The sequence below is a fragment of the Mirounga leonina genome, unplaced genomic scaffold (assembly GCF_011800145.1).
Source record: "Mirounga leonina isolate KUSES-001 unplaced genomic scaffold, KU_Mleo_1.0 Mir_447, whole genome shotgun sequence".
NCBI classification, from domain to species: Eukaryota; Metazoa; Chordata; class Mammalia; order Carnivora; family Phocidae; genus Mirounga; species Mirounga leonina.
This window is the reverse complement of record NW_023270757.1, coordinates 1,877,981-1,903,369: the sequence shown is the minus strand read 5'-3', so window position 1 is coordinate 1,903,369 and position 25,389 is coordinate 1,877,981. Positions and strand designations below refer to the sequence as shown.

Here is a 25,389-nt window from a genome sequence, read left to right as displayed (position 1 = left end):
AGAGACAAGTAAAACAACAAAAACAAAATTGTAGAGTATCACGGCAAAATAATAGTGCTTACAAACTGCCGTATCGGTGAGAACACCCACATTTAATACTTCAATAAAAGTCCTTACATCAAAACAAATAAAGAGCCATTGCCACTAAACTGAAAAAGAATTTTAAAGTGAGTTTTCAGAAGATATGTCAGATCAGGGTTCTAACAGTAGTAATGTCTAAGAAAGAAAGTGATAGAAATCATTATTAACTTACTCAAGTTTTCTGGCGTTCGGGGAATTTGGTTCCTTGTTAAGAATGGGTTAGACACTAGAGAATCAAATAGTTCCTCTAATTTTACTTCTTTTCCTTTAGAGGACTGTGGTGAATCAGATAAAACCGCCCTGGCAACCTAAAACAGAAAAGGTAAAGCAAAAATTACCACATCCATTGGTGGAATGCAACAAAAGCCCTGATAAGAACAAATCAGCACCTGCCAGGCAGCAGCCCCTACCACAGCAGATGGCACAAAAAGCCGCTCAAAAACATAGCTCGCAGCCGCTCTGTCTCATCTATCTAGGCACAGCCCTGTAAGGTGAACTTAAAACATCAAACTGTTTCCGCCCTTCTTCTAACTGGATATCCCATTATAAAGGAAAGGTAAAAATCTTTATAACTGAGAAGATTCAGAGATAATCCTGACTACACAGTGACCTAAGCTACTATCTGCCACATCTTTGAACTTGACAATTCTGTATCAGCTGAAGTAGCTAGTTTTAAAGCAAGCAGATTTTTTCTTAATTATAACCCACTTGCACAGTAACACCTCTATTAACAAATGAAATACACTCTGACAACATACTTCTTTGCCAGAAACCTCATTATGAGACATAAATTAGTGAACAAGGCATAGAAGTACATTCTAAAATAGAGACAGTATACAATATGAAAATAGCACTGTACAATTTCAATAAAACTGGAAAACAAAAAACATGCACATTAAAAACACTGCCCCAAGAGCCCTAAAAAATAAACGTCCTAGAACCATAATCAAATAGACTCCCATTTACCCTCCCCCATGAAAACAGAAGATGTCTTAGAATCAAACACTAAATATTTCTTGTCACGAACACTACTAAAGAAAATTAATTTCACTTTATTTTCAGAGCTTTATGAGATTTTAGGACTCTCCCCTTCCATCCCATCCCATTCTACTGCTAATATAAATTCTTTTAATTGCAAATGTCTTTCCTTCTATATCAGGAAAGAAAAACAGACTGAACATCTTTTATGTGGAGTTCATCAACCAACAAAGAGAAATAATATAAACCTGAAAGATTTTTAAGTATTTATAGACCATGAAAAGGGTTTAACCTCTTCATGTTACAAACAAGAAAATGACTGACATCCAGCTCTCTTATTTGGACATTGTTCACTTACTTTGATCAAGACTGAGATAAAGGAGGGAACTCCAATACCTGAATCAATATGCACTAAACCAAATTTTTCTTTCAGTCTCTCAGGAATATAAAGTAGCTGATTTATTTTCAGTCTCCTTATCCAAATTCAAACAATGCTAAGGGATGTTGTGGGAAATGTAATAAAAATAACATGAGAGAATGGCTTGAGAATCTGTGTAAACTTCTGCAGTAAATAGTACAATATTACTATCGAGCAACAGTAGCATTATGTAGTCACTTGCCAGTGAAAAGTCACTTATCAGGAAAACCAAGATCATGAACAATGATGGATTTAATGACTTTTTAAATATTTAGAAAGCAGAAGGATAAACACTATGCTTAGTGATAATATGATATTGCATAGTCTTTGTGCTAACATTCAAAAAAAGAGGAAGCTTGGCTAAGCAACAGCAACATTCAGATTATTTTTTTTAAAGCAGATTATTTTAATAGAGTATAATCATTGGGTATATTTATCTAGCAATTTATGTAATGGTTAATTCCAAAAATACCTTACCTGTGTTATTTTTATACTTTTGGATGATACTTATAGAATGGGACATGGATTCTAAACCATGGATATAATGTTAAATAAGTTTATATTAATCTATTTCTATTTTTGGGGAGAACCAATTTTGCTTTAACCATGATTTTCATTATCTGTGTCCTCCTTTCCCAAATTAACACCAGTTAATCAATAATTAACTGTAACTTCACTTATAATCTCAACACCAATGAGAAAATAATAGATATTTCAGTGTACTTATTATAATCTTTTTCTAACCTCTTCTACCAGATGATCTTGCTCTTTTTGGAGTGGATCCCTATTTTTAGCTGGCAGAGACCCTGTAAATGCAGTATTCTCTGTACTCCTTGCAGTATCTGATGATAGACAGTCTTTAGTTTCAAATTTTGATGTCTTCTTAGAAGGTGTTTCATTTTCTTCTCTAGGAGTTCTTATCTTCATGTCCTGAAGAAGACAGACATGCAATGTTGAAACTTTAATGATTGTGGCTGATCTTCAATTAGAGGTTCTTGAGCTATCACAAACCTATAAAAGGCTAACATTATTGTGAAATCATATGTTCACTGGCACAATTAAATAATTCCAATATTTCCATTTAGAAGCAATAGGATATATGTAAATACAAATTAACTGGGAAAGCGGCAAAAATAATATTTTACCATAAGTTAGTTTGATCAGATTAAAAATTGTTTTAAAATATACCTTTTCAAGTAATCTAACACTGTTTCTATCTGATGATGAAACTGGCTGTGACAGGAAAGAAGCAGGTCTAAAAGGAAAAAAGATAATAAATCCAAATTATAATCGGGAAAGAATTCCATTCACTTGCTATATCTGAATAATTTAAAGAAACTGTCAAAAAAATAATAAAAAGTAAAAAAAAATAAAGAAACTGTCTGCCCCGTATCTGTCCGTTACGATTTCCCTCAATTCGTCCCGGTCATCGAAAGGCAGTTTATTCTAGGGAGGGATGGTGACAATCAGAGCAGTACTTCGGCCCCATTTGTGTATCAGCCTCCCACATGACAAACATTTTCCTTAACCACTATATATTTTAAGTCAACAACATTCTTTATAAGGTTGAATGACTTGATTAACACTAGAATCGCATTATTATATTATATTATCCTTAGGCTTCAGATCACAGAATTTCATTGTAACAGAGACTTGATCTTTCATGTCCAAAATCAGTTTCTCTTATGCTGAATCTTGCGTGATAGCACATACATTACTTACACTTACAGTCAAGTGATAAGGTTGTTCAGTTTCAGTTTGCTGCATTCTACACATAGCATTCCTTACTCTCTTAGATTCTCTCGCCCCTTTGGATAAACATAAAAACCTTACACATCAATTACAAAATAAGTAATTAAATTTTTAAAGCCATCAAAGCAATGATAACTTCATCTTATCTTGAAAGAGCTTTCAAATTCAGTCATGGATGGGGTCTGCTCACTGGTCAAAGCTTTTCTACTCCAGGTAATACAAAAGTCAAGATTACCACGGAGACCACTTTCAATATCAAGTATGTTGGTGCTTTGCTTTCTGTTCACAGCCAGAAGTACAAAATTAATAGCTTTAAAACATTTCAAGTAACAGCAAATATGCTTTTTCAAACTTTTTCAAATATGAGCTTCTTGGAATCTTTATCTACCTTCCAAACAGAATTCAAGATCACTGAAACTGCTTCAAGGCTCAACTCTGCCTCGACAGAATATAATCTAGATGTCAAAAGAAAAAAACTAATCATCTACTGTGACTGTATCTTAATTTTTCCAAAAAGTAACATTAAAATGATCAAAAAGCCCTCTGAAACAGGGCTAGCAATCTAAGATGCCACTAGGATGCCACCACCAGATTGTGAGCTCCTGGAGGACAAAGACTATGTCCTTCCTGGCTGTTGCCAGGAACTAACACAGTGCCTGGTACTTGGCAGTGCAATACATGTTTGTAACTAACCGATGGATTGACTGAATCAACGAATAAACATCACTTGAGCATGAGGCTCTATGGATAGATGCCACCAAATTTTTCTATTTCGATCATTCTTACAAAGCCTCATAAGAGACAAAACTGGAAACATATTCTCTCCCTTCCTCTCTCCCTTTTCTGAATTGGCAACATGCTATCAGCCCTGCTAACATCTCAATCCAAGCCAACTTTAAAGCAGCCCTGGCTCAGCCCTTACTCCCTATCTGCTTCCTATGCCAAAACTGAGGCCCACAAAATCCTAGCACTGTAAACAGAGTATCGCTCCCATTATGGGAATTTATCCTAAGGAAAGAGTACACCCAAAAGAAAATAAGAAACAACATGCTTTTTATAGTAATAAAAGAAATTGAGGAAAATCTGAGTCTAAAAAATAAATGAAATGTTACAAAGCCATTATAAGTAAAAATCAGTAATATACTATTAAGAAAACAAACACACAAAAACTGTACTTATGGATATTAATGTTTAGAAAATTTTGAGTGGATTCAATTTATATGTTTGTACATAAAGCCCAAAAAAACAACTTGTGAAAAAAGTCTAATAAGTGATTCGTTAGAAATTTTAGCTAATTATTCTTCATTTTTATTTTGTTGTTACAATATATCTACAGTTGGGCGCCTGGGTGGCTCAGTCGTTAAGCGTCTGCCTTCAGCTCAGGTCATGATCCCAGGGTCCTGGGATTGAGTCCCATATCGGGCTCCCTGCTCGGCGGGAAGCCTGCTTCTCCCTCTCCCACTCCCCCTGCTTGTGTTCCTGCTCTCGCTCTCTCACTCTCTGTCAAATAAATAAATAAAATCTTTAAAAAAAAAAAAAACAAAAAAAACAATATATCTACAGTTAAAGATATAACAAACAAATTATAAAAAGAGAAAGATATGCGATTAGAATTCAATTTCTAAGACTAAGGATATTTAGTTGGCATGCATGCAAGATCATACTGCCCTATTTCTGAAATGCAATAAAGGAGGAACTGTAGAAGCTAAAAGTCTAGAACTGCATTGCCACCACTAGAAATATCATGGAACCCTCCCTTCCAGAAACCACTGCAAAGAAAGGTAGTGCCCAGAGTGTACAGCAAAGGTACCACCACCAATCACTGAATTCTGGTTTTAAGTACGGTAAAGCCTCCATGAGCTCACTCTGATCAAAACCAGCCATGAGATTTATGGAGAAGACAACAGCTATTCTGGTACCCGTGGGTGACAACTGCATGTGAAAGGGCTAATAACACACAGTAATTATGCTAAAAACTACATGCCTTCTATGTTTTTTAATTGAATAGCTGTTATTGATCATATCCACATACGAATTTCCAAATTAACTACATTGATACTGACATTAAGATGATGCCACTACAAATAAAAGCTGAACTACACGTTAAAAGGGTATTACAGTCTACCTACATTATGCATTTCCAATAAAACATTTTATTACAAAATACCTTTACAATAAAGAATTCTGAGCAACAAGCTTCTTTCCTCGTGACTCAATTCTTCACCCTTCTTCTGTTTTGCTATCAAGCAGCAATAATCATTCATAGCCCATTGAACACTTATTTGTCCCTTACCACCAATAGCCTTCCCCTACACCTCCCCCCTTCGATATCCCAAACCTATAATTAAAGTATCAGAAGATAATTAAAAGATCTAACGGCTTGGAAGAGTATAAATCTGGAAATCAAAGTTTATTTAATACAACCTCTTTTTCCTATATTAAGAGAATTCCATGTGAACTAAATTCTTAGGGGCTATGTGTCTGGCTCCTATTGAATCCTGATAGTTTATCTTAGTACAAAACTCTGCTTCAAGAAAGATTCTTGAAGTTCAATGAAGTTCATAAATAAAATCTGATCTATGAATCAATCTACTAACTCCATCAATCTTTAGTCCAGCAAGAGACCTTAATCAAATATTTCATTTGCTCTCTCAAGGAAAAGACAAACCAAAAACATAACTGAGATTGGGAAGCAGCAACTATTCCCCTCTAGCATGCTTTAAGAACAACAGTGATAAATAACAGGGTAAAACAGTGAAGCCCAGTAACTTCACTATCTCGTCAATGTCAAGTCTTCACAATAGATTTCATTATTTTTCTTTAGGTACTCCGAAAATCAACATCACATCCAGATCTAAGAATAAAAATATAAATATTCCACAAGTAATCTTGACTTCCTGTGAATCAGAAAATTACTGCACAGGAAACTGCCAAGAGCTCAAATTCTTTTTTTTTGTTGTTTTTTAAGATTTTATTTATTTACTGGTCAGAGAGAGAGCACACGTGCACAAGCAGGGGAAGCAGCAGGCAGAGGGAGAAACAGGCTTCCGGCTGAGCAGGGAGCCCAATGTGGGGCTCGATCCCAAGATCCCAGGATCATGACCTGAACCAAAGGCAGACGCTTAACCGACTGAGCCACCCAGGCGTCCCACCAATAGCTCAATTTCACATATAAATTTTGACTCTTTTTATGCTGTTTGAACTTATTAACTTATTAAGAGTATATAGAAGGAAGAGAACTTCAATTCATTTAAAATTAAAATTTTCTTTTAGAATTATCCTAAGTAAATTGTTTCCATATCTGTGCCTCAATTACATGGGAAAGTTGGACTGAAAGACCCCTATTTAGGTCAAAGGTAGTCAGAAACCAAAAAAACAACAGAACACCCCATTCAGTGTGTTTGACTGCTACCTAATAATGCTCAGTTTCCAAAAAGAATATATTCCCCAGATAGATTATATACATTTAGATTTTTGCTTATATAATCTGGCATCTGTTTTAAGAGCCAAAACAGGATAATAAAGAAAACAGGCAGTAAAGAAAATAAGAATACTCCTGAAGGATATTATAATAAACTAAGGTTTAGTTTTTTCATATGTTAAATTTTTGGATTAGATTGAATCAGAAGTCTTCCTATTTTTTTTTTTTTTAAAGCATGGAACTCTTTTTATCAAATAGCATGTAAAACCCCCAACATATACAGATAAAAGAACTAGCTGCTCAGGTTGAAATGGAAAAGGATTAGACCAGGGCGCCTGGGTGGCTCAGTTGGTTAAGCGACTGCCTTCGGCTCAGATCATGATCCTGGAGTCCCGGATCGAGTCCCGCGTGGGGCTCCCTGCTCAGCGGGGGGTCTGCTTCTCCCTCTGACCCTCCCCCCTCTCATGCTCTATCTCATAAATAAATAAATAAATAAATAGATAGATAGATAAATAAATAAATAAATAAATAAGGATTAGACCAGTGACGGGCTAAATTAAATTCATCCACGGCACCAGAGGGCGCTGCAGAACAGTCTGAAAACTAGGAGACTAGATCTCAAAAGCTCTTAAACTCTTAAGATTGTCAACAGCCACAAGTGGTTTCAAAGAAGTTCACAGACACAAAAAGGCAAAATTCCCAAGCTTGCATTAGATAATTTTTTATTTTTTTATTTATAGATAATTTTTTATTTATCTAAAAAAGCATACATGCTTTTTTTCTTCAAATATTAGATAATCCCCTATGAATCCCAACATTTAGACAAACAAGAGAAGGGGGAAAAAATGCCTATGTATCAGAAGTGTTGACTCTTTCTTGAAAATGCAGACCCACAGTGGAAAAATATTCTCTGGTTACGAGAAGAAAACTACAGATGACCCCATCATAGAGAAGCATGGCAATTAGAATAAGATGAAACTAAATTAATGAAGGAGGGAAAAAGTCAGTATCAAAACATTTGTTTTACCTGTTGCCTAGATCATATACAGCTCCCGATATATCACTAGCTCTCCTGCAATCATTTTCTTGGTTTTGTTGCTTTGGTGTATCTAAAGGAAAATAAACATTAATTACTCTTAAATTATGTTTGCATATTCTAATATCCAGGGATATCTTGAAATTCTAGAAAAACTTCTGAACAGAAGAAAACAGAAAAATCAGACTAATACAAATGCTAATAGAAAAAGACAACTATTCAATGGGACGTCTGGGTGGCTCAGTCAGTTAAGCATCTGCCTTCAACTCAGGTCATGATCCCAGGGCCCTGGGATCGAGCCCCATGTCCGGCTCCCTGCTCAGCAGAGAGCCTGCTTCTCCCTCTCCCTCCACCTGCCACTCTGCCTACTTGTGCTCTCTCTCTGTCAAATAAATAAAGTCTTTAAAAAAAAAATAAAAAATAAAAATAAATAAAAGAAAAAGACAACTATTCAATTGCTACGTGTACAAATAGAACAGATAGAGAATATCTAGAATAAACTCTTATAAAAAGAGTGATAGGTTACAGAGCTGGAATAAACAACCCTAAAATTTGTATGGAACCAGAAAAGACCCCTAGTAGCCAAAGGAATGTTGAAAGAGAAAACCAAAGGTAGAAGCAGCAAAATTTCAGACTTCAAGCTGTATTATAAAGCTGTAATCATCAAGACAGTATGGTACTGGCACAAAAACAGACACACAGATCAGTGGAACAGAATAGAGAATCCAGAAATGGATCGACTAATCTTCGAACAAGCAGGAAAGAATATCCAATGGAAACAAGACAGTCTCTTCAACAAATGGTGTTGGGAAAACTGGACAGCCACATGTGGAAGAATGAAACAGGACCATTGTCTTACACCATACACAAAAATAGACTCCAAATGGATGAAAGACCTAAATGTGAGACAGGAATCCACCAAAATCCTAGAAAACACAGGCAGCAACCTCTGTGACAACTTTTTGCTAGACACATCTCCACAGGCAAGGGAAACAAAAGCAAAAATGAACTCTTGGGACTTCATCAAGACAAAAAGCTTCTGCACGGCAAAGGAAACAGTCAACAAAACTAAAAGGCAACCAGCAGGAATGGGAAAAGATATTTGCAAGTGACATATCTGATAAAGGGTTAGTATCCAAATTATATAAAGAACTTACACAACTCAACACCCCAAAAAATAAATAATCTTAATTTAAAATGGGCAGAAGACATAAACAGACATTTTTCCAAAGACATCCAGATGACCAACAGACACATGAAAAGATGCTCAACATCACTCAGCATCAGGGAAATACAAATACCACCTCACACCAGTCAGAATGGTTAAAATTAACAAGTCAGGAAACAACAGATGTTGGCGAGAATGCAGAAAAGGGAACGCTCTTACACTGTTGGTGGGAATGCAAGCTGGTGCAGCCACTCTGGAAAACAGTATGGAGGTTCCTCAAAAAGCTGAAAATAGAGCTACCCTACAACCCAGCAATTGCAGTAATAGGCATTGATACAAATGTAGTAATCTGAAGGGGCACCTGCACCCCAATGTTTATAGCAACAATGTCCACAACAGCCAAACTATAGAAAGAGCCCAGATGTCCACTGACGGATGAATGGATAAAGAAGAGGTGGTGTATATATATATACAAAGGAATACTACTCAGCCATCAAAAAAAAATGAATCTTGCCATTTGCAATGACATGGATGGAACTAGAGGGTATTACGCTATGTGAAATAAGTCAATCAGAGAAAGACAATTATTACATGATCTCACTGATATGTGGAATTTAAGAAACAAAACAGAGGGGGATCATAGAGGAACAGAGGAAAAAATAAAACAAGATGAAATCAGAGAGGGAGACAACCGTAAGAAACTCCTAATCAAAGGAAACAAACTTGAGGGTTGTTGGAGCTGAGGGGGTTGGGGAGATGGGGTAACTGGGTGATGGATATTAAGGAGGGCACGTGATATAATGAGCACTGGGTATTACATGCAACTGATGAATCACTAAATTCTACCTCTGAAATGAATAATACACTTTATGTTAACTAAACCGAATTTAAATTAAAAAAATTTTTTTTCAAGTGACAGGTTTATACTAAACCAAATTTCAAAAAAAGTGACAGTCCATAGTTCTCCAGCATGATATAGCCATGCTTCTTGTTTTGGTACACAGATCATGCAATTACCACGTAAATCAGGAAAGCCAAAAGATTATACTATTTAGCATATTTCAGCCCAGCATCTATAATATCAATTTACTTATTTATTCTTCAACGCATCAGTAATTATGTGCCACTGCTAATACTAACAAAGAGGAAGAAAGAAAAGGTGGAGACCCTGGCTTCAAGGAGTCAGTCTAGGAAAAAGACTACTGATGAGTAGAGAATGATGGCATGCTATAGTATTAGGAGAGAAATATGCACAGAATGTAAGGAAGCAGAAAGGCATCTGGCCCAGAATGGGGAATGTGATGAGGACATAAAGGTACTGGGAGAATAAGGTACAAGTTCAGTATGCTAGAGCATAGGGTATCTTGAATGGAAGCATGGTAGGAAACAAGACTGGTGAAGAAAGCCATGGCTCCATTACAGAGGATTTGCTATTCCAGGAACTACTCTTCTTTCAACATGTTAGTTTCTGAAAGATTTTCCCTATTTATATATGTGTCCAAAGTGTTACTGTATAAGAAACCAATGTGTATACTATGTGAATTTTTCCTTTTATCCACCATAGTAGTATGCTATATTATAAACATTTTCAGTACCCTCTGCTTTTGCACCTACTAATGATGATGGAATTACTGATATTCATAAAACATTTTAAAAATGAGCACAAATACAAAAACTGTATCACAAAACTAGTAGACAACAATAAAATAATTAGGCACAACCATAAACACTTAGTTGGTGGTGGTAGGCAGAGATGATGCACATTTGTTCTAGTATGTAAGAAAGTTTGTAAGGTAAAAGTTGCTAAGTGAACAAACAATGAATCATGGAACACTACATCTAAAACTAATGATGTAATGTATGGGGATTAACATAACAATAAAAAAAATTTTTTTTTAAATTGCTAAGTGAAAAAGCACCTAGAGTTTATTTCCACCCCTAAAGGTGACAGAAAGCCATTGAAGTGTACTACACCAAGAGATAAAAAGGATCATATTTTCGTATTTGCACTATAGAAGGATCACTGATAACCATTTGCAACACGGAATAGGTAGAATATGGAAGCAGAGTAGCTAGTTAGAACACAATTAAAGGCAAGAAATAGAAAACCAAACTAAAGCACTTAAGATGTGACGAGAACAGAGGGGACGGACACAAGGTAATAAGGAGGTAAAAACAAAACTGAACTCTCCAGAACAAAGCAAACCAAGCTGCAGTGACAATGACTCCTACCATAAATACACTAGAACTGTAAAATAAAATTTAAGAAAAAGAAAGGAATACCCAGAAGAACAAATAAAAATCATCACATGCCAGGACTCAAGATGGAAAGCATTTAAGCTCAAACTGAGACACAAAGGCTAAATGACAGACTCCAGGGCTGAACAATAGAAATTTAATGCCTACATAATGAGAAACATCATCTCAGGTCACTCAGGCTGGAATGTGAGAAACTGCCATAAGGCCAGAACATTGGAAAGGCTGCTCGGCCCCTGAAAAGATTATAAAAAATTCTGCCAACTTAACCAGGGAAGTAACAGGGAAGCCTGTATACCTGGAGTCCTGGGTTTAAAAAAAAAAAGAAATATTAAATCTACCTAGCCTACTCAAAAGGAGGTATGAAATCCAAAATTATATTGGCTACTTGTGGGAATCCGAAACCAAAGACATTAACTGCCTACTTCAAGGGAAATACCTTGGACCCTAGGCCATCATGTAGAGACCATTCTACAACCCAGGGCCCAGGTTGACTCCTTCAGAGGTGGGTCCACTGAAATTGAGGTCACAATCAAAAAGAAAAATTTTTTTATTTTTATTTTTAAGTAATCCCTACACCCAGCATGGGGCTTGAACTCACAACCCCAAGATCAAGAGTCGCATGCTCTTCTGAATGAACCAGCCAGGTGATCCCACAATCAAATATTTTAATAGGAAACAAACAACTATGAAAGTGAGCAGACAGGAGCACCCGGGTGGCTCAGTTGGTTAAGCATCTGCCTTCGGCTCAAGTCAAGATTCCAGGGTCCTGGATCAAGCCCCTCATTGGGCTCCCTGCTCAGCAGGGAGCCTGCTTCTCCCTCTCCTTCTCCCTCTGCCTGCCACTCCCCCTGCTTGTGCTCTCTCCCTCTCTCTGCCAAATAAATAAAATTTTAAAAAAGAATTAAAAAAAAAAAATGAGTAGGTAGAACATACAGAAACAGAAGTATCTGAAACACAAGGATATTTAAAAAATTGAATAAGATCGAATCAAGAAGATGATACCATGAAAAACAAAAGGCAATTTCTGAAAAAGAAGCAAATGAAAAGAAATTAAAAGCACATCCATGAGGGGCGCCTGGGTGGCTCAGTCATTAAGCATCTGTCTGCCTTCGGCTCAGGTCGTGATCTCAGGGTCCTGGGGTCGAGCCCCACATCGGGCTCCCTGCTCAGCAGGAAGCCTGCTTCTCCCTCTCCCACTCCCCCTGCTTGTGTTCCCTCTCTCACTGTCTCTCTCTTTGCCAAAAAAATAAACAAAATCTTTTTAAAAAAATACACTGTTAAAAAAAAAAAGCACATCCATGAAAGCCAAACACTAAATGGACATGTCAAAAAAGAGATTAAATATAACTAAAAAGATAATTAGTTAACCAAATAAGCCTAGAGCTACAAAGACATTATAAATACAAATGAGAAGTTTAAGATATATGGAGGACAGAATCAGAAGTCCCAACAACAAGAGCTCCAGAAAGAAAGCATCAAAAGAATGACTGAGACAGTGTTAGAAGTGATATTAGCGAATAAGTTTCCAAAACAGAAAATATGAGCCTTCACATTAAATAAGCACACACAGGCCCAAAGTTTAAATAAAAATAAATCCACATTTAGACGCATCTAAATGAACCTGCATAATACAAAGCTAAATAAGTACAAGTCCTAAAAACAACCAGAAATTAAAAATTACCTACAAATGAATGACCATTAAGCTGACAACAGAGAGGTCTCAGAAACAATAGAAGGCAGAAAACAATGTGATCATATCATTGAAGTTGTAGGAAAATTGAGCTTTGATCTAGAATCTTATATTCAGCCAAACTATCACTCAAAAATTAGTGAAAATAAAGACATTTTCACAGAAAAAACTAAGAGGATTTTACCATCCAGTGTCCATCACAAAAAGATTTAAAGAATACACTTTGAGAGAAGGAAAGATGGCAGAGGAGTAGGGGACCCTATTTCAACTGGTCCCCGGAATTGAGCTGGATATCTACCAGACCACTCTGAGCACCCAAGAAATCAGCCTGAGATGTAAGAAGATCTGGATCTCTACAAACAGAATATCACAGGCTGTTGGTTTTGAGGTAAGAGCGGGGAGCCCTGATTCCACCGGCAGATATCGGAGGATAAACGGCAGGGGGAGGGTGCCTGGCCGTGGGGATCCTACACTGCCGGTGAGCGACAGCCTCGCACGCTGCAGATGGGGCACAGACTCGCAGACCGGTAGCGGCGGGGAAAGGATTTTAGGGCAGCCCCCAGGTCAGGAACCGGAGCAACGGGGTCACGCGGGTGAACTGGGAGCGGCTGGCGGTTTTAGAAGCACAAAGGGCAGAGATGTGCCCTGACCTGGAGGCAGGACTGGGAGCGCTGTGGAGGGGCGCACAACCCAGGACGCTGCAGTTTATAGCAGACGGACAGAAACGGAGACGGTGTGGCCTGGAGAGCTCACTGAAAAACAGACTGCGGTCTCTCTGCTCCAAGGCAGAGGATTGGAAATGGTTTCTGCTTCGACTTGCAGAGGAGAGGAGGAAAGCCGCCAGAGAACAAAAGCCCCAAAAACTGATTCCCACTGAGCGCATCCCCCGCCACAGGGGGGCAGGGCAACTCCGCACAAACAGGGTTGCCTGAGTAACAGCGCTGCAGGCCCCTTCCCCAGAAGACAGGCTGGGAAAACAAGAGGCCAGCAACCCTAAGGTCCCAAGAAAACAGGTGCATCTTGCTTGGGTTCTGGTCAATAATTTGGACTCTATACATTCCCTCAAACACCCATCAATAGAATGACTAGGAAGAGGAACCCCCAAAATAGAAAAGACTCAGAGATTATGATTTATGCTGCAGATTTACAAATGGACACAGATATAATCAAGATGTTGGAGATGGAATTCAGGCTAGCACTTGTGAAGACAATGGCTAGAATGGAGAAATCAATTAATGACAACATAAAGTCTGTAAGGGCAGAAATGAAAGGTGAATTGGCAGAACTTAAAAATGCTATCAATGAGATCCAATCCAATCTAGATAATCTAACAGCTAGGGTCAGTGAGGCATAAGAACGAATAAGCGACCTGGAGGACAATGTAATAGATAAAAAGGGAAAAAGAGGAGGCCAGGGAAAAACAACTCAGAATCCATGAAAATAGAATCAGAGAAACAAGTGACACCATGAAGCGTTCCAATGTCAGAATAATTGGAATCCGGAGGGAGTGGAGAGAGAGAGAGAGAGAGGACTAGAAGATGTATTTGAGCAAATCGTAGCTGAGAACTTCCCTAATCTGGGGAAGGAAACAAACATTTGTGTCCTAGAAGCAGAGAGGACCCCTCCTAAGATCAAGGAAAACAGGCCAACACCCCAGCATGTAAGAGTAAAACGTGCAAATCTTAGAACCAAGGAAACCATCTTAAGGGCAGTTAGGGGGAAGAGATTCCTTACGTACAGAGGGAGGAACATCAGAATAACGTCAGACCTATCCACAGAGACCTGGCCAGCCAGAAAGGCCTGGCAAGACATATTCAGGGTACTAAACGAAAAGAACATGCAGCTAAGAATACTTTATCCAGCAAGGCTTTCATTTAGAATGGATGGAGAGATGCAGAGCTTCCATGACTGGCAGAAACTGAAAGAATATGTGACCACTAAGCCAGCCCTGCAAGAAATATTAAGGGGGGTTCTATAAAAGGAGAAAGACCCCAAGAGTGATCTACAACAGAAATTTACAGGGACAATGTATAAAAACGTCTTCACAGACAACATGATGACAATTAATTCATATCTTTCAATAATCACTCCCAACATGAATGGCCTAAACGCTCCCATAAAACGGCACAGGGTTGCAGATTGGATAAAAAGACAGGACCCATCCATATGCTGTCTACAAGAGACTCATTTTGAACCTAAAGATACATTCAGACTGAAAGTGAAGGGATGGAGATCCATCTTCCATGCCAGCGGACCTCAAAAGAAAGCTGAGGTAGCAATTCTTATATCAGACAAATTAGATTTTAAACTAAAGTCTGTAATTAGAGACACAGAAGGACACTATATCATTCTTAAAGGGTCTATGCAACAAGAAGATCTAAAATTGTAAATATCTATGCCCCCGACATGGGAGCAGCCATCTACATAAGCCAACTGTTAACCAAAATAAAGAGTCATATTGATAACAATAAGTTAATTGTAGGAGACCTCAATACTCCACTCTCAGCAATGGACAGATCATCTAAGCAGAAAATCAACAAGGAAACAAGAGCTTTGAATGATACATTGGACCAGATGGACCTCATAGATATTTACAGAACATTCCACCCTAAAACAACAGAATACTCATTCTTCTCGAGTGCACATGGAACTTTCTCCAGAATAGACCACATACTGGGTCACAAATTAGGTCTCAACCGATACCAAAAGATTGAGATTATTCCCTGCATATTCTCAGACCACAATGCTTTAAAACTAAGACTCAATCACAAGAAAAAATTTGGCAGAAATTCAAACACTTGGAAGCTAAAGACCACTCTGCTCAAGAATGTTTGGGTCAACCAGGAAATCAAAGAAGAACTTAAACAATTCATGGAAATCAATGAGAACGAAAACACATCGGTCCAAAACCTATGGGATACTGCAAAGGCGGTCCTAAGAGGGAAATACATAGCCATCCAAGCCTCACTCAAAAAAATAGAAAAATCCCAAATTCACCAACTAACTCTACACCTTAAAGAACTAGAGAAAAAGCAACAAACGATGCCTAAGCCACGCATTAGAAGAGAAATAATTAGAATTAGAGCAGAGATCAATGAATTAGAAACCAGAAACAGGGCGCCTGGGTGGCTCAGTCGTTAAGCGTCTGCCTTCGGCTCGGGTCATGATCCCGGGGTCCTGGGATCGAGTCCCACATCGGGCTCCCTGCTCGGCGGGAAGCCTGCTTCTCCCTCTCCCACTCCCCCTGCTTGTGTTCCTGCTCTCACTATCTCTCTCTCTGTCAAATAAATAAATAAAAATCTTTAAAAAAAAAAAAAAAAGAAACCAAAAAGAGATCAAATCAACAAAACTGGAAGTTAGTTCTTTGAAAGAATTAATAAGATCGATAAACCACTGGCCAGACTTATCCAAAAGAAAAGAGAAAGGACCCAAATTAATAAAATTATGAATGAAAGGGGAGAGATCATGACTAACACCAAGGAAATAGAAAAAATTACTAGAAATTATTATCAACAACTATATGCCAATAAACTGAGCAATCTGGATGAAATGGATGCCATCCTAAAAACCTATAAGCTGCCAAGACTGAAACAGAAAGAAATTGACAACCTGAATAGACCAATAACCAGTAACGAGATTGTAGCAGTGATCAAAAACCTCCCAAGAGTCCAGGGCCTGATGGATTCCCTGGGGAATTCTACCAAACATTCAAAGAAGAAATAATACCTATTCTACTGAAGATGCTTCAAAAAACAGAAACAGAAGGAAAACTTCCAAACTCATTCTATGAGGCCAGCATTACCTTAATCCCCAAATCAGGCAAAGACCCCATCAAAAAGGAGAATTTCAGACCGATATCCCTGATGAATATGGATTCCAAAATCCTCAACAAAATCCTAGCTAATAGGATCCAACAATACATTAAAAAAATCATCCACCACGACCAAGTGGGATTTATCCCCGGGATGCAAGGGTAGTTCAACATTCACAAATCAATCAATGTGATAGAACACATTAATAAGAGGAGAGAGAAGAACCATAGGGTCCTCTCAACTGATGCAGAAAAAGCATTCAACAAAATACAACATCCTTTCCTGATTAAAACTCTTCAGAGTATAGGGATAGAGGGAACATTCCTCAAGTTCATAAAATCCATCTAGGAAAAACCCACAGTGAATATCATCCTCAGTGGGGAAAAGCTAAGAGGCTTTCCCTTAAGATCAGGAACACGTCAAGGATGCCCACTCTCGCCACTATTGTTCAACATAGTACTAGAAGTCCTAGCAACAGCAATCAGACAACAAAAAGAAATAAAAGGTATTCAAATTGGCAAAGAAGAAGTCAAACTCTCTCTTTTCGCAGATGACATGATACTTTATGTGGAAAACCCAAAAGACTCCACCCCCAAATTACTAGAACTCATCCAGCAATTCAGTAATGTGGCACGATACAAAATCAATGCAGAGAAATCAGTTGCTTTCTTATACACTAACAACGCAACTGTAGAAATTAGAGAAACGATTCCATTTACAATAGCACCAAAAACCATAAAACACCTCAGAATAAACCTAACCAAAGAGGTAAAGGATCTATACTCTAGGAACTACAAAACACTCATGAAAGGAATTGAAGAAGACACAAAAAGATGGAAAAATATTCCATGCTCATGGATCAGAAGAATAAACACTGTTAAAATGTCTATGCTACCCGGAGCAATCTATACCTTCAATGCCATCCCAATCAAAATTCCAATGACATTTTTCAAAGTGCTGGAACAAACAATCCTAAAATTTGTATGGAATCAGAAAAGACCCTGAATCACCAAGGAAATGTTGAAAAAGAAAAACAAAGCTGGGGGCATCACGTTGCCCGATTTCAAGCTATATTACAAAGCTGTGATCAGCAAGACAGCATGGTACTGGCCCCAAAACAGACATATAGACCAATGGAACAGAATAGAGAACCCAGATATGGACCCTCAACTCTATGGTCAAATAATCTTTGACAAAGCAGGAAAAAACATGCAATGGAAAAAAGACAGTCTCTTCAATAAATGGTGCTGGGAAAATTGGACAGCCACATGCAGAAGAATGAAACTCGACCATTCTCTAACGCCATTCACAAAGATAAACTCAAAGTGGATGAAAGACCTCAATGTGAGACAGGAATCCATCAAAATCCTAGAGAAGAACATAGGCAGTAACCTCTTTGACATCACTCACAGCAACTTCTTTCAAGATACATCTCCAAAAGCTAGTGAAACAAAAGCAAAATGAACTTTTGGGACTTCATCAAGATAAAAAGCTTCTGCACAGCAAAGGAAACAGTCAACAAAACAAAGAGGCAACCCACAGAATGGGAGAAGATATTTGCAAATGACACTACAGATAAAGGGTTGGTATCCAAGATCTATAAAGAACTTCTCAAACTCAACACCCAAAAAACAATCAAGTCAAAAAGTGGGCAGAAGATATGAAAAGACACTTCTCTGAAGAAGACATACAAATGGCTAACAGACACATGAAAAAATGTTCATCATCATTAGCCATCAGGGAAATTCAAATCAAAACCACAGTGAGATACCATCTTACACCAGTTAGAATGGCCAAAATGGACAGGGAGAGAAACAACAAATGTTGGAGAGGTTGTGGAGAAAGGGGAATCCTCTTACACTGCTGGTGGGAATTCAAGTTGGTACAGCCACTTTGGAAAACAGTGTGGAGGTTCCTCAAAAGTTTAAAAATAGAGCTACCCTATGACCCAGCAATTGTACTCCTGAGTATTACCCCAAAGACACAGATGTAGTGAAAAGAAGGGCCATATGCACCCCAATGTTCATCGCAGCAATGTCCGCAATAGCCAAACTGTGGAAAGAGCCGAGATGCCCTTCAACAGATGAATGGATAAAGAAGATGTGGTCCATATATACAATGGAATATTACTCAGCTAGCAGAAAGGATGAATACCCAACTTCTACATCAACATGGATGGGACTGAAGAAGATTATGCTAAGTGAAATAAGTCAAGCAGAGAAAGTCAATTATCATATGGTTTCACTTATTTGTGGAACATAAGGAATAGCATGGAGGACATTAGGAGAAGGAAGGGAAAAATGAAGGGAGGGAAATCGGAGGGAGAGATGAACCATGAGAGACTATGGACTCTGAGAAACAAACAGGGTTTTAAAGGAAAGGGGGGAGGTGGGATTGGTTAGCCCGGTGATGGGTATTAAGGAGGGCACGTACTACATGGAGCACTGGGTGATATACGAAAATAATGGATCGTGGATCACCACATCAAAAACCAATGATGTATTGTATGGTGACTAACATAACATAATAAAATTTAAATAAATAAATAAACAAATAAAATTTAATTTAATTTTTTAAAAAATATATATACTTTGAGATATACTTCTGAGAATAAAAGTAGTAATCTGGACCTAAAAAAAACAGTAAATGTGTTGGCAAATCTAAACACACAACGATTATTAAAAACAATTTCTAACAATGTCACTTAAAAAGGGGGGCGGGAGCATTTTTCTAGAATAAAAGTAAGAGGACAAAACAACCAAAAGCAATGAATGAACCCTCCTTAGATCCTAGTGCAAAATATAAACATTTACACAGGACATTTTGGAGTATAATAAGAGAATTTATTCATATGCCAGAAGAGTCTTGTATATAGTTAGATCCATACACATGTAGTAAAATTATTTTTATAAACGTACATCAGAATAAATTTAAGATTCAGGATAGTGGTCACATCTGCAAATGCAGGAAGAATGGGGTCAAGAAAGGTGGATCTCCAAAGACTAACTACATATATATTTTTTTAAAAAACCTAAAATATTGCAGGACACCTGAATGGTTCAGTTAGTTAAGCATCTGACTTCAGCTCAGGTCATGATCTCAGGGTCCGGGGATTGAGCCCCAAGTCAGGCTCCCCACTCAGCAGGGAGTCTGCTCATCCCTCTGCCCCTCCCTCTGCTCATGCTCTCTCTCTCTCTCTCTAAAAAATAAATAAAGTCTAAAAAGTATCTAAAGGGGCACCTGGGTGGCTCAGTCAATTAAGCGTCTACCTTAGGCTCAGATCTGATCCCAGGGTCCTGGGATCAAGCCCCGTGTTAGGCTCTCTGCTTAGCAGGGAGGCTGCTCCTCCCTCTCCCTCTGCCACTCCCCTGCTGTGCTCTCTCACTCTCTCTCTCTCAAATAAATAAATAAATAAAATCTTTTTTAAAAATCCTAAAATATTGCAAAACTTTGACAAAAAGTATTTGGTGAAGAGGTTATTTATATTATTCCCTGAATTTTTAATATGCCAAAATATAATTTTTTAAAAAAAATTTAAAAGAAAATTTCAAGTAAGATGTAATATGTAAGGTGTAGGAGGAAAAAAAGTTGTTTTACTACAAAAAGCATAAAATAATGTTAAGGTCCCCCAGCTCAGATCAAAGCTCTACTTGTTTAAGGGGAAAAAAAAAAAAAAAAAAGGAATCCTAAGAGTACAAATTCTACAATGTCTGGAGGACAGCATTACCTCAAAGGACCTATCAAACGCTTCTAAAGATTTTATTTATTTATCTGAGAGAGAATGGGAGACAGAAAGCATGAGAGGGGGAGGATCAGAGGGAGAAGCAGACTCCCCGCCGAGCAGGGAGCCCGATGCGGGACTCGATCCCGGGACTCCAGGATCATGACCTGAGCCGAAGGCAGTTGCTTAACCAACTGAGCCACCCAGGCGCCCCTTTCAAACGCTTCTAAAATGTGAACTTCCACTGCACTTCCTAAACAGACACAAATATGCCCTCACTTTCAAGGCAGATAGAAATCTCCGAATGGACACGAAGACTAATTTATGGTTTCATAGGACCTAAGTCTTGCCAGAGGGCAATGGCCCTTTTTATGTTGAAGTGAAAACAAAATGCCAATCAAATATGCCAAGAGCTCTAAGAGTCATTCTATCATCCTAAATAATGCTCTTTCTGAAGCTCTTTGTCATTCATCAAACCATGCAGTCTTTTCTATGTCTACTCTTTTGCTAGTGCCTCTCCTGAGCCTTGCTCTCTAATCTATGACCTTTCTTAACCAGTGTCCATATGTACACTTCACTCCCAAACCAATCACCCATCCCAGCTATGTTCACCCATTTCTTCCTAGGTCCTATGCTAACTACTGCCATGACCTTTGGCCTCCATGAACTCAACTATGGCCTACATCTATTACATGCTCCAGTCCCTGGCTACATAATTCACAGGTTTTTTTAATGCATTTATTCCTCCTCTTATTTATCTAACATCTACTGAACTCAGTAACAATTACTTGTACACAAGTACTAGGCAACTAGGGAAACTGAATTAACTATAAAATGGATTATAAATATATAATATAAATATAAAATATAAATGTATATAAAATATAAAGATATAAAAGGATTATAAATAAAAATATATTTATATATTTATATAAAATGGATTATCAGATATTGTAGAGAAATTAATTTTTTAGGTGTGACAGTGGTATAATAGTTGAGGAAAAAGGTATTATAGAATTATTATAATTTTTTAGATGTGACATTACTAGGGTAGTTACATAGGAAAAGTCTATTTTTATGGGAATGCATGTTGAAACACTTAGAGTGAAGTGTTACAATGTCTAGAACTTACTTGGTTTAGCAAAAACACATACATACACATATAAAGCAATGTAGCAGATGTTGATAGTCAAAACAGGTGGTATTCAAGTAATTATTGTACTATCATGTTAAAGAGTTGTGGGCTTCTACACAAAAACTTGTAAACAAATGTTTATAGCAGCATTACTCATAATAGTGAAATGGTGGAAACAACCCAAATGTCCATCAATGGTTGAATGGACAAGCAAAATATGCTTTAGTCATACAATAGAATGTATTCATAAAAATTAATGAAGTACTGATACATGCTACAACTTGAATGAACCTAAAAAATATTGTGCAAAGTGAAAAATGCTGCAAGTGAAAGAAACCAGACACATAAAGCCTCATAGTATATGACTCCATTTATATGAAATATCCAGCACAGGCAAATCCACAGATAGAGGAAGTACATTTGTGGTCGCCAAGGATTGGGAAAGGGGAAAATGGGGAGTGACTGCTTAATGGGTACAGGATTTCCTTTTTTTTAAAAAAAGATTTATTTAGTTTTGAGAAAGAGAGAGCAAGAGTGTGGGGGAGGATGGCAGAGGGGGAAGGAGAGGGACAAACAGACTCTGCGCTGAGCGCGGGCTCAAACTCAGGACCCTGAGATCATGACCTGAGCCAAAAACAAGAGTCAGATGCTTAACTGATTAAGCCACCCAGGAGCCCCTAGGATTTCCTATTTAAGGTAATAGAAACATTCTGGAACTAAAAAGTGGTGATGGTTGCACAATTTTGTAAACTTACTAAATGCCACTGAGTTGTACACTGCAGTGACTAAAATGCTATGTGCATTTCACCACAATAAAAAATGACTGGGCGGGGGGAACAAGACAAAAATGTAAAGAAGCTGATACCATAGTGAGAAATACTGCTGGGAAGGAGGTTTAAGAGAGAGAAAAACAAATAACTAACCTGGAAGTGAAGCAGGATACTGCAAAAGAATACTCCTTGCATATACTTCTTCTGAGGCAGGATCAAATGACAGAGGAGACATTGGTGGTAAAAGATCCACAGCCTTAAAACACAGAATTCATCATTTTGAAATACACATTTTTTTTTTACATAACACTACTAAGATAATCTATGAATGGATGATTGTTTCCCCCTAATGAAGACAGAATTACCAAGCATGTAAATTATCTTATAACTACTTTTAAACCAAGGAGTACGATATTAGAACAAGGGGACTATTCTGTCCTCCAACTGTGCCTCAATGTCTCATTTTCTTTTTAATATAATCCTCTAAATCTAAAAATATGAACTATAAATCATAAAGCAGCTGGATGAATACTCTAATATGCACTTAGAAAAATTACAGAAACATGGGGCGCCTGGGTGGCTCAGTCGGTTAAGCGGCTGCCTTCGGCTCAGGTCATGATCCCAGAGTCCTGGGATCAAGCCCCACGTCGGGCTCCCTGCTCAGTGGAGAGTCTGCTTCTCCGTCTCCCTCTGCCTGCCTCTCTGCCTACTTGTGCTCTCTCTCTATCTCTCTGTCAAATAAATAAATAAAATCTTTAAAAAAAAAAAAGAAAAAGAAAAATTACAGAAACCAAAACATTTAAACTTTAGGCTCAAGTGCAAAGATGACAACTTACACATGCACAGCATTCCTAGATCATTTGTAACATAAATCAAGACTGCCCTGTATTAAACTACTCTCCAAAAGGCAAGTCAACATTACTTACTGGAGTCCAACCTTTAATTAGATTGAAAGGAGACAGACCAAGAAATTCTTTCCACTTTTTATGCCATTCTCCTTGTTTTTCAACAACAGAGTGTTTCATACTGGTGAGATCTTCTTTTATTTTACAACTATGATAGCATAAAAAAAGAACTTAATTCAAAACATGAATATATGAAAGTACTGAGTAAAATTTAAGAATACAACAGTTTGTAGAAAAAGGGAAAAAAAACATAACTGGAAGTTCAACCAGTAGAGCACATATAAACCGAATAAACTCTTATAATGAACATTCAGAAGCCTAAGTACTTATTTCCTTTTAAGACCAGAAAGCAATCATACATCTATTACTCCATTTATCTTTAAAATATTGGGGAGGGTATGTGCTATGGTGAGCACTGTGAATTGTGTTAAGACTGTTGAATCACAGACCTGTACCTCTGAAACAAATAATACATTACATGTTTAAAAAAAAAAAAAGAATAAGATAGCAGGAAGGAAAAGAATGAAGGGGGGAAAATCAGAGGGGGAGACGAACCATGAGAGACTATGGACTCTGAGAAACAAACTAAGGGTTCTAGAGGGGAGGGGGGAGGGGGGATGGGTTAGCCTGGTGATGGGTATTAAAGAGGGCACGTACTGCATGGAGCACTGGGTGTTTTACACAAACAATGAATCGTGGAACACTCCATCAAAAACTAATGATGTAATGTACAGTGATTAACATACATAATAAAAAATATACATATATTCTTTTTCCCTAGTTCTGAACTCAAGTCCAATTCTACACCTATTGATCCCAGGGTCCTGGGATCGAGTCCCACATCACGCTCCTTGCTCAGCAGGGAGCCTGCTTCTCCCTCTCTCTCCCTCTGCTTGTGCTCTGTCAAATAAATAAAATCTTTAAAAAAAAAAAAATTCTACACCTATTCTCTGTCCACTCTTAAAGGCAGCCCATACATCCCAATTACTCCACTCAAATAACAAATTTTTCTGAGGCTTAGTTTTATTAAGTAGACTCCAAAGAAAAACTTGAGAAAGTGAAAATTACTCCACAAAGAATTATCACTAAGGGCAAATAATTGTATTCTAGACAAAAAGAAAACTACATTAATTGTCCTTTCTACTTAAAATGTGTCTCTCCGGAAGTTTTTGAGCTCTAATAAAATGTTCACCTTTTGTTTGCCAAGGCTAAAGAGTTATCAACTACATGAGCTCTGCTGAGAAATTATCAAAAACACCTTACTCCTCCCCCAATAATGTAACAAAAGATCTTTCTACAGTACCTCATATGCTTCAGATCTGATAATCTCTCTCTCTGAAGTTTGGTCTCCTTTTCAAGGAAGTGAAGGTCTATTGTCAGTCTTGCTTGGTCAGCCTGACAACGCTCATATTTCACTACTTTCAAGACTTCATTTAATAACTGAATAACTGTTAACAGGTTCAATTTTCCAGCCTCATAAACATTTCCAATGTGCAACTAAGGATTCGGAGGGGGAAAAAAAAGTGGTTCTTAAGATAATAAACTGTTAGGTAAATATATTTATGTTTTTTACTACTATATAAAAAGGTTACCTTAAAGAAGAGTGAAAAAAGTCAAATGTCTACCCAAAAATGAAACCAAGTAAATAATTTTAGTCCAAAGAAAACTACTGTGAAAGAATTTAACATGTCGTGCCATATTTTTATATTATGCAAAGAAGATGCAAGCTAGACTAAAAGAAATGCAAATAAATGGAAAGCAAAGTAAAGACTGAGGAGAAAGAGCAAGTTTGGTGAAAGATCATGAATTCATGTTTTAACAAAAGTTGCAAATTGAGGGGTGCCTGGGTGGCTCAGTTGTTAAGCATTTGCCTTCGGCTCAGGTCATGATCCCAAGGCCCTGGGATGGAGCCCCATATTGGGCTCCCTGCTCCGCGGGAAGCCTGGTTCTCCCTCTCCCACTCCCCTTGCTTGTGTTCCCTCTCTAGCTGCCTCTCTCTCTCTCTGTCAAATAAATAAATAAAATCTTTAAAAAAAAAAAAGTTGCAAAGTGATGGCCCATAACAGCTGAATTCAAACTGAGACATGTTTATTTGGCCTGCACAATTCCAGTATTTTAAAATCATTTGAATTGTTGCCAATCAACCAAAAATCTTAGATTTCACATAAAAATTATTTCCCAAAGACCTCATCACTTACCCCTTTTGTTACACACAATTAGCCTATAGGCTATTTGTGGAATAG

General features: G+C 37.7%; 1 protein-coding gene and 1 non-coding gene across 3 annotated transcripts in view; both read right to left on the bottom strand.

Moving 5' to 3' along the window:
* Positions 1-25,389, bottom strand: part of HAUS6 (HAUS augmin like complex subunit 6) — a 52,621-nt gene that overhangs the window by 7,115 nt on the left and 20,117 nt on the right. For both annotated transcript variants that reach the window (XM_034987933.1, XM_034987934.1), the window contains 7 exons: positions 24,450-24,643; positions 23,168-23,294; positions 22,395-22,497; positions 7,678-7,759; positions 2,666-2,732; positions 2,222-2,407; positions 254-389 (listed from right to left, as the gene is read on the bottom strand). In XM_034987933.1, the coding sequence (XP_034843824.1) occupies positions 254-389; positions 2,222-2,407; positions 2,666-2,732; positions 7,678-7,759; positions 22,395-22,497; positions 23,168-23,294; positions 24,450-24,643 (895 nt within the window). The remainder of the gene's footprint in view (positions 1-253; positions 390-2,221; positions 2,408-2,665; positions 2,733-7,677; positions 7,760-22,394; positions 22,498-23,167; positions 23,295-24,449; positions 24,644-25,389) is intronic.
* Positions 2,854-2,984, bottom strand: LOC117999102. The gene has a single exon (XR_004676215.1).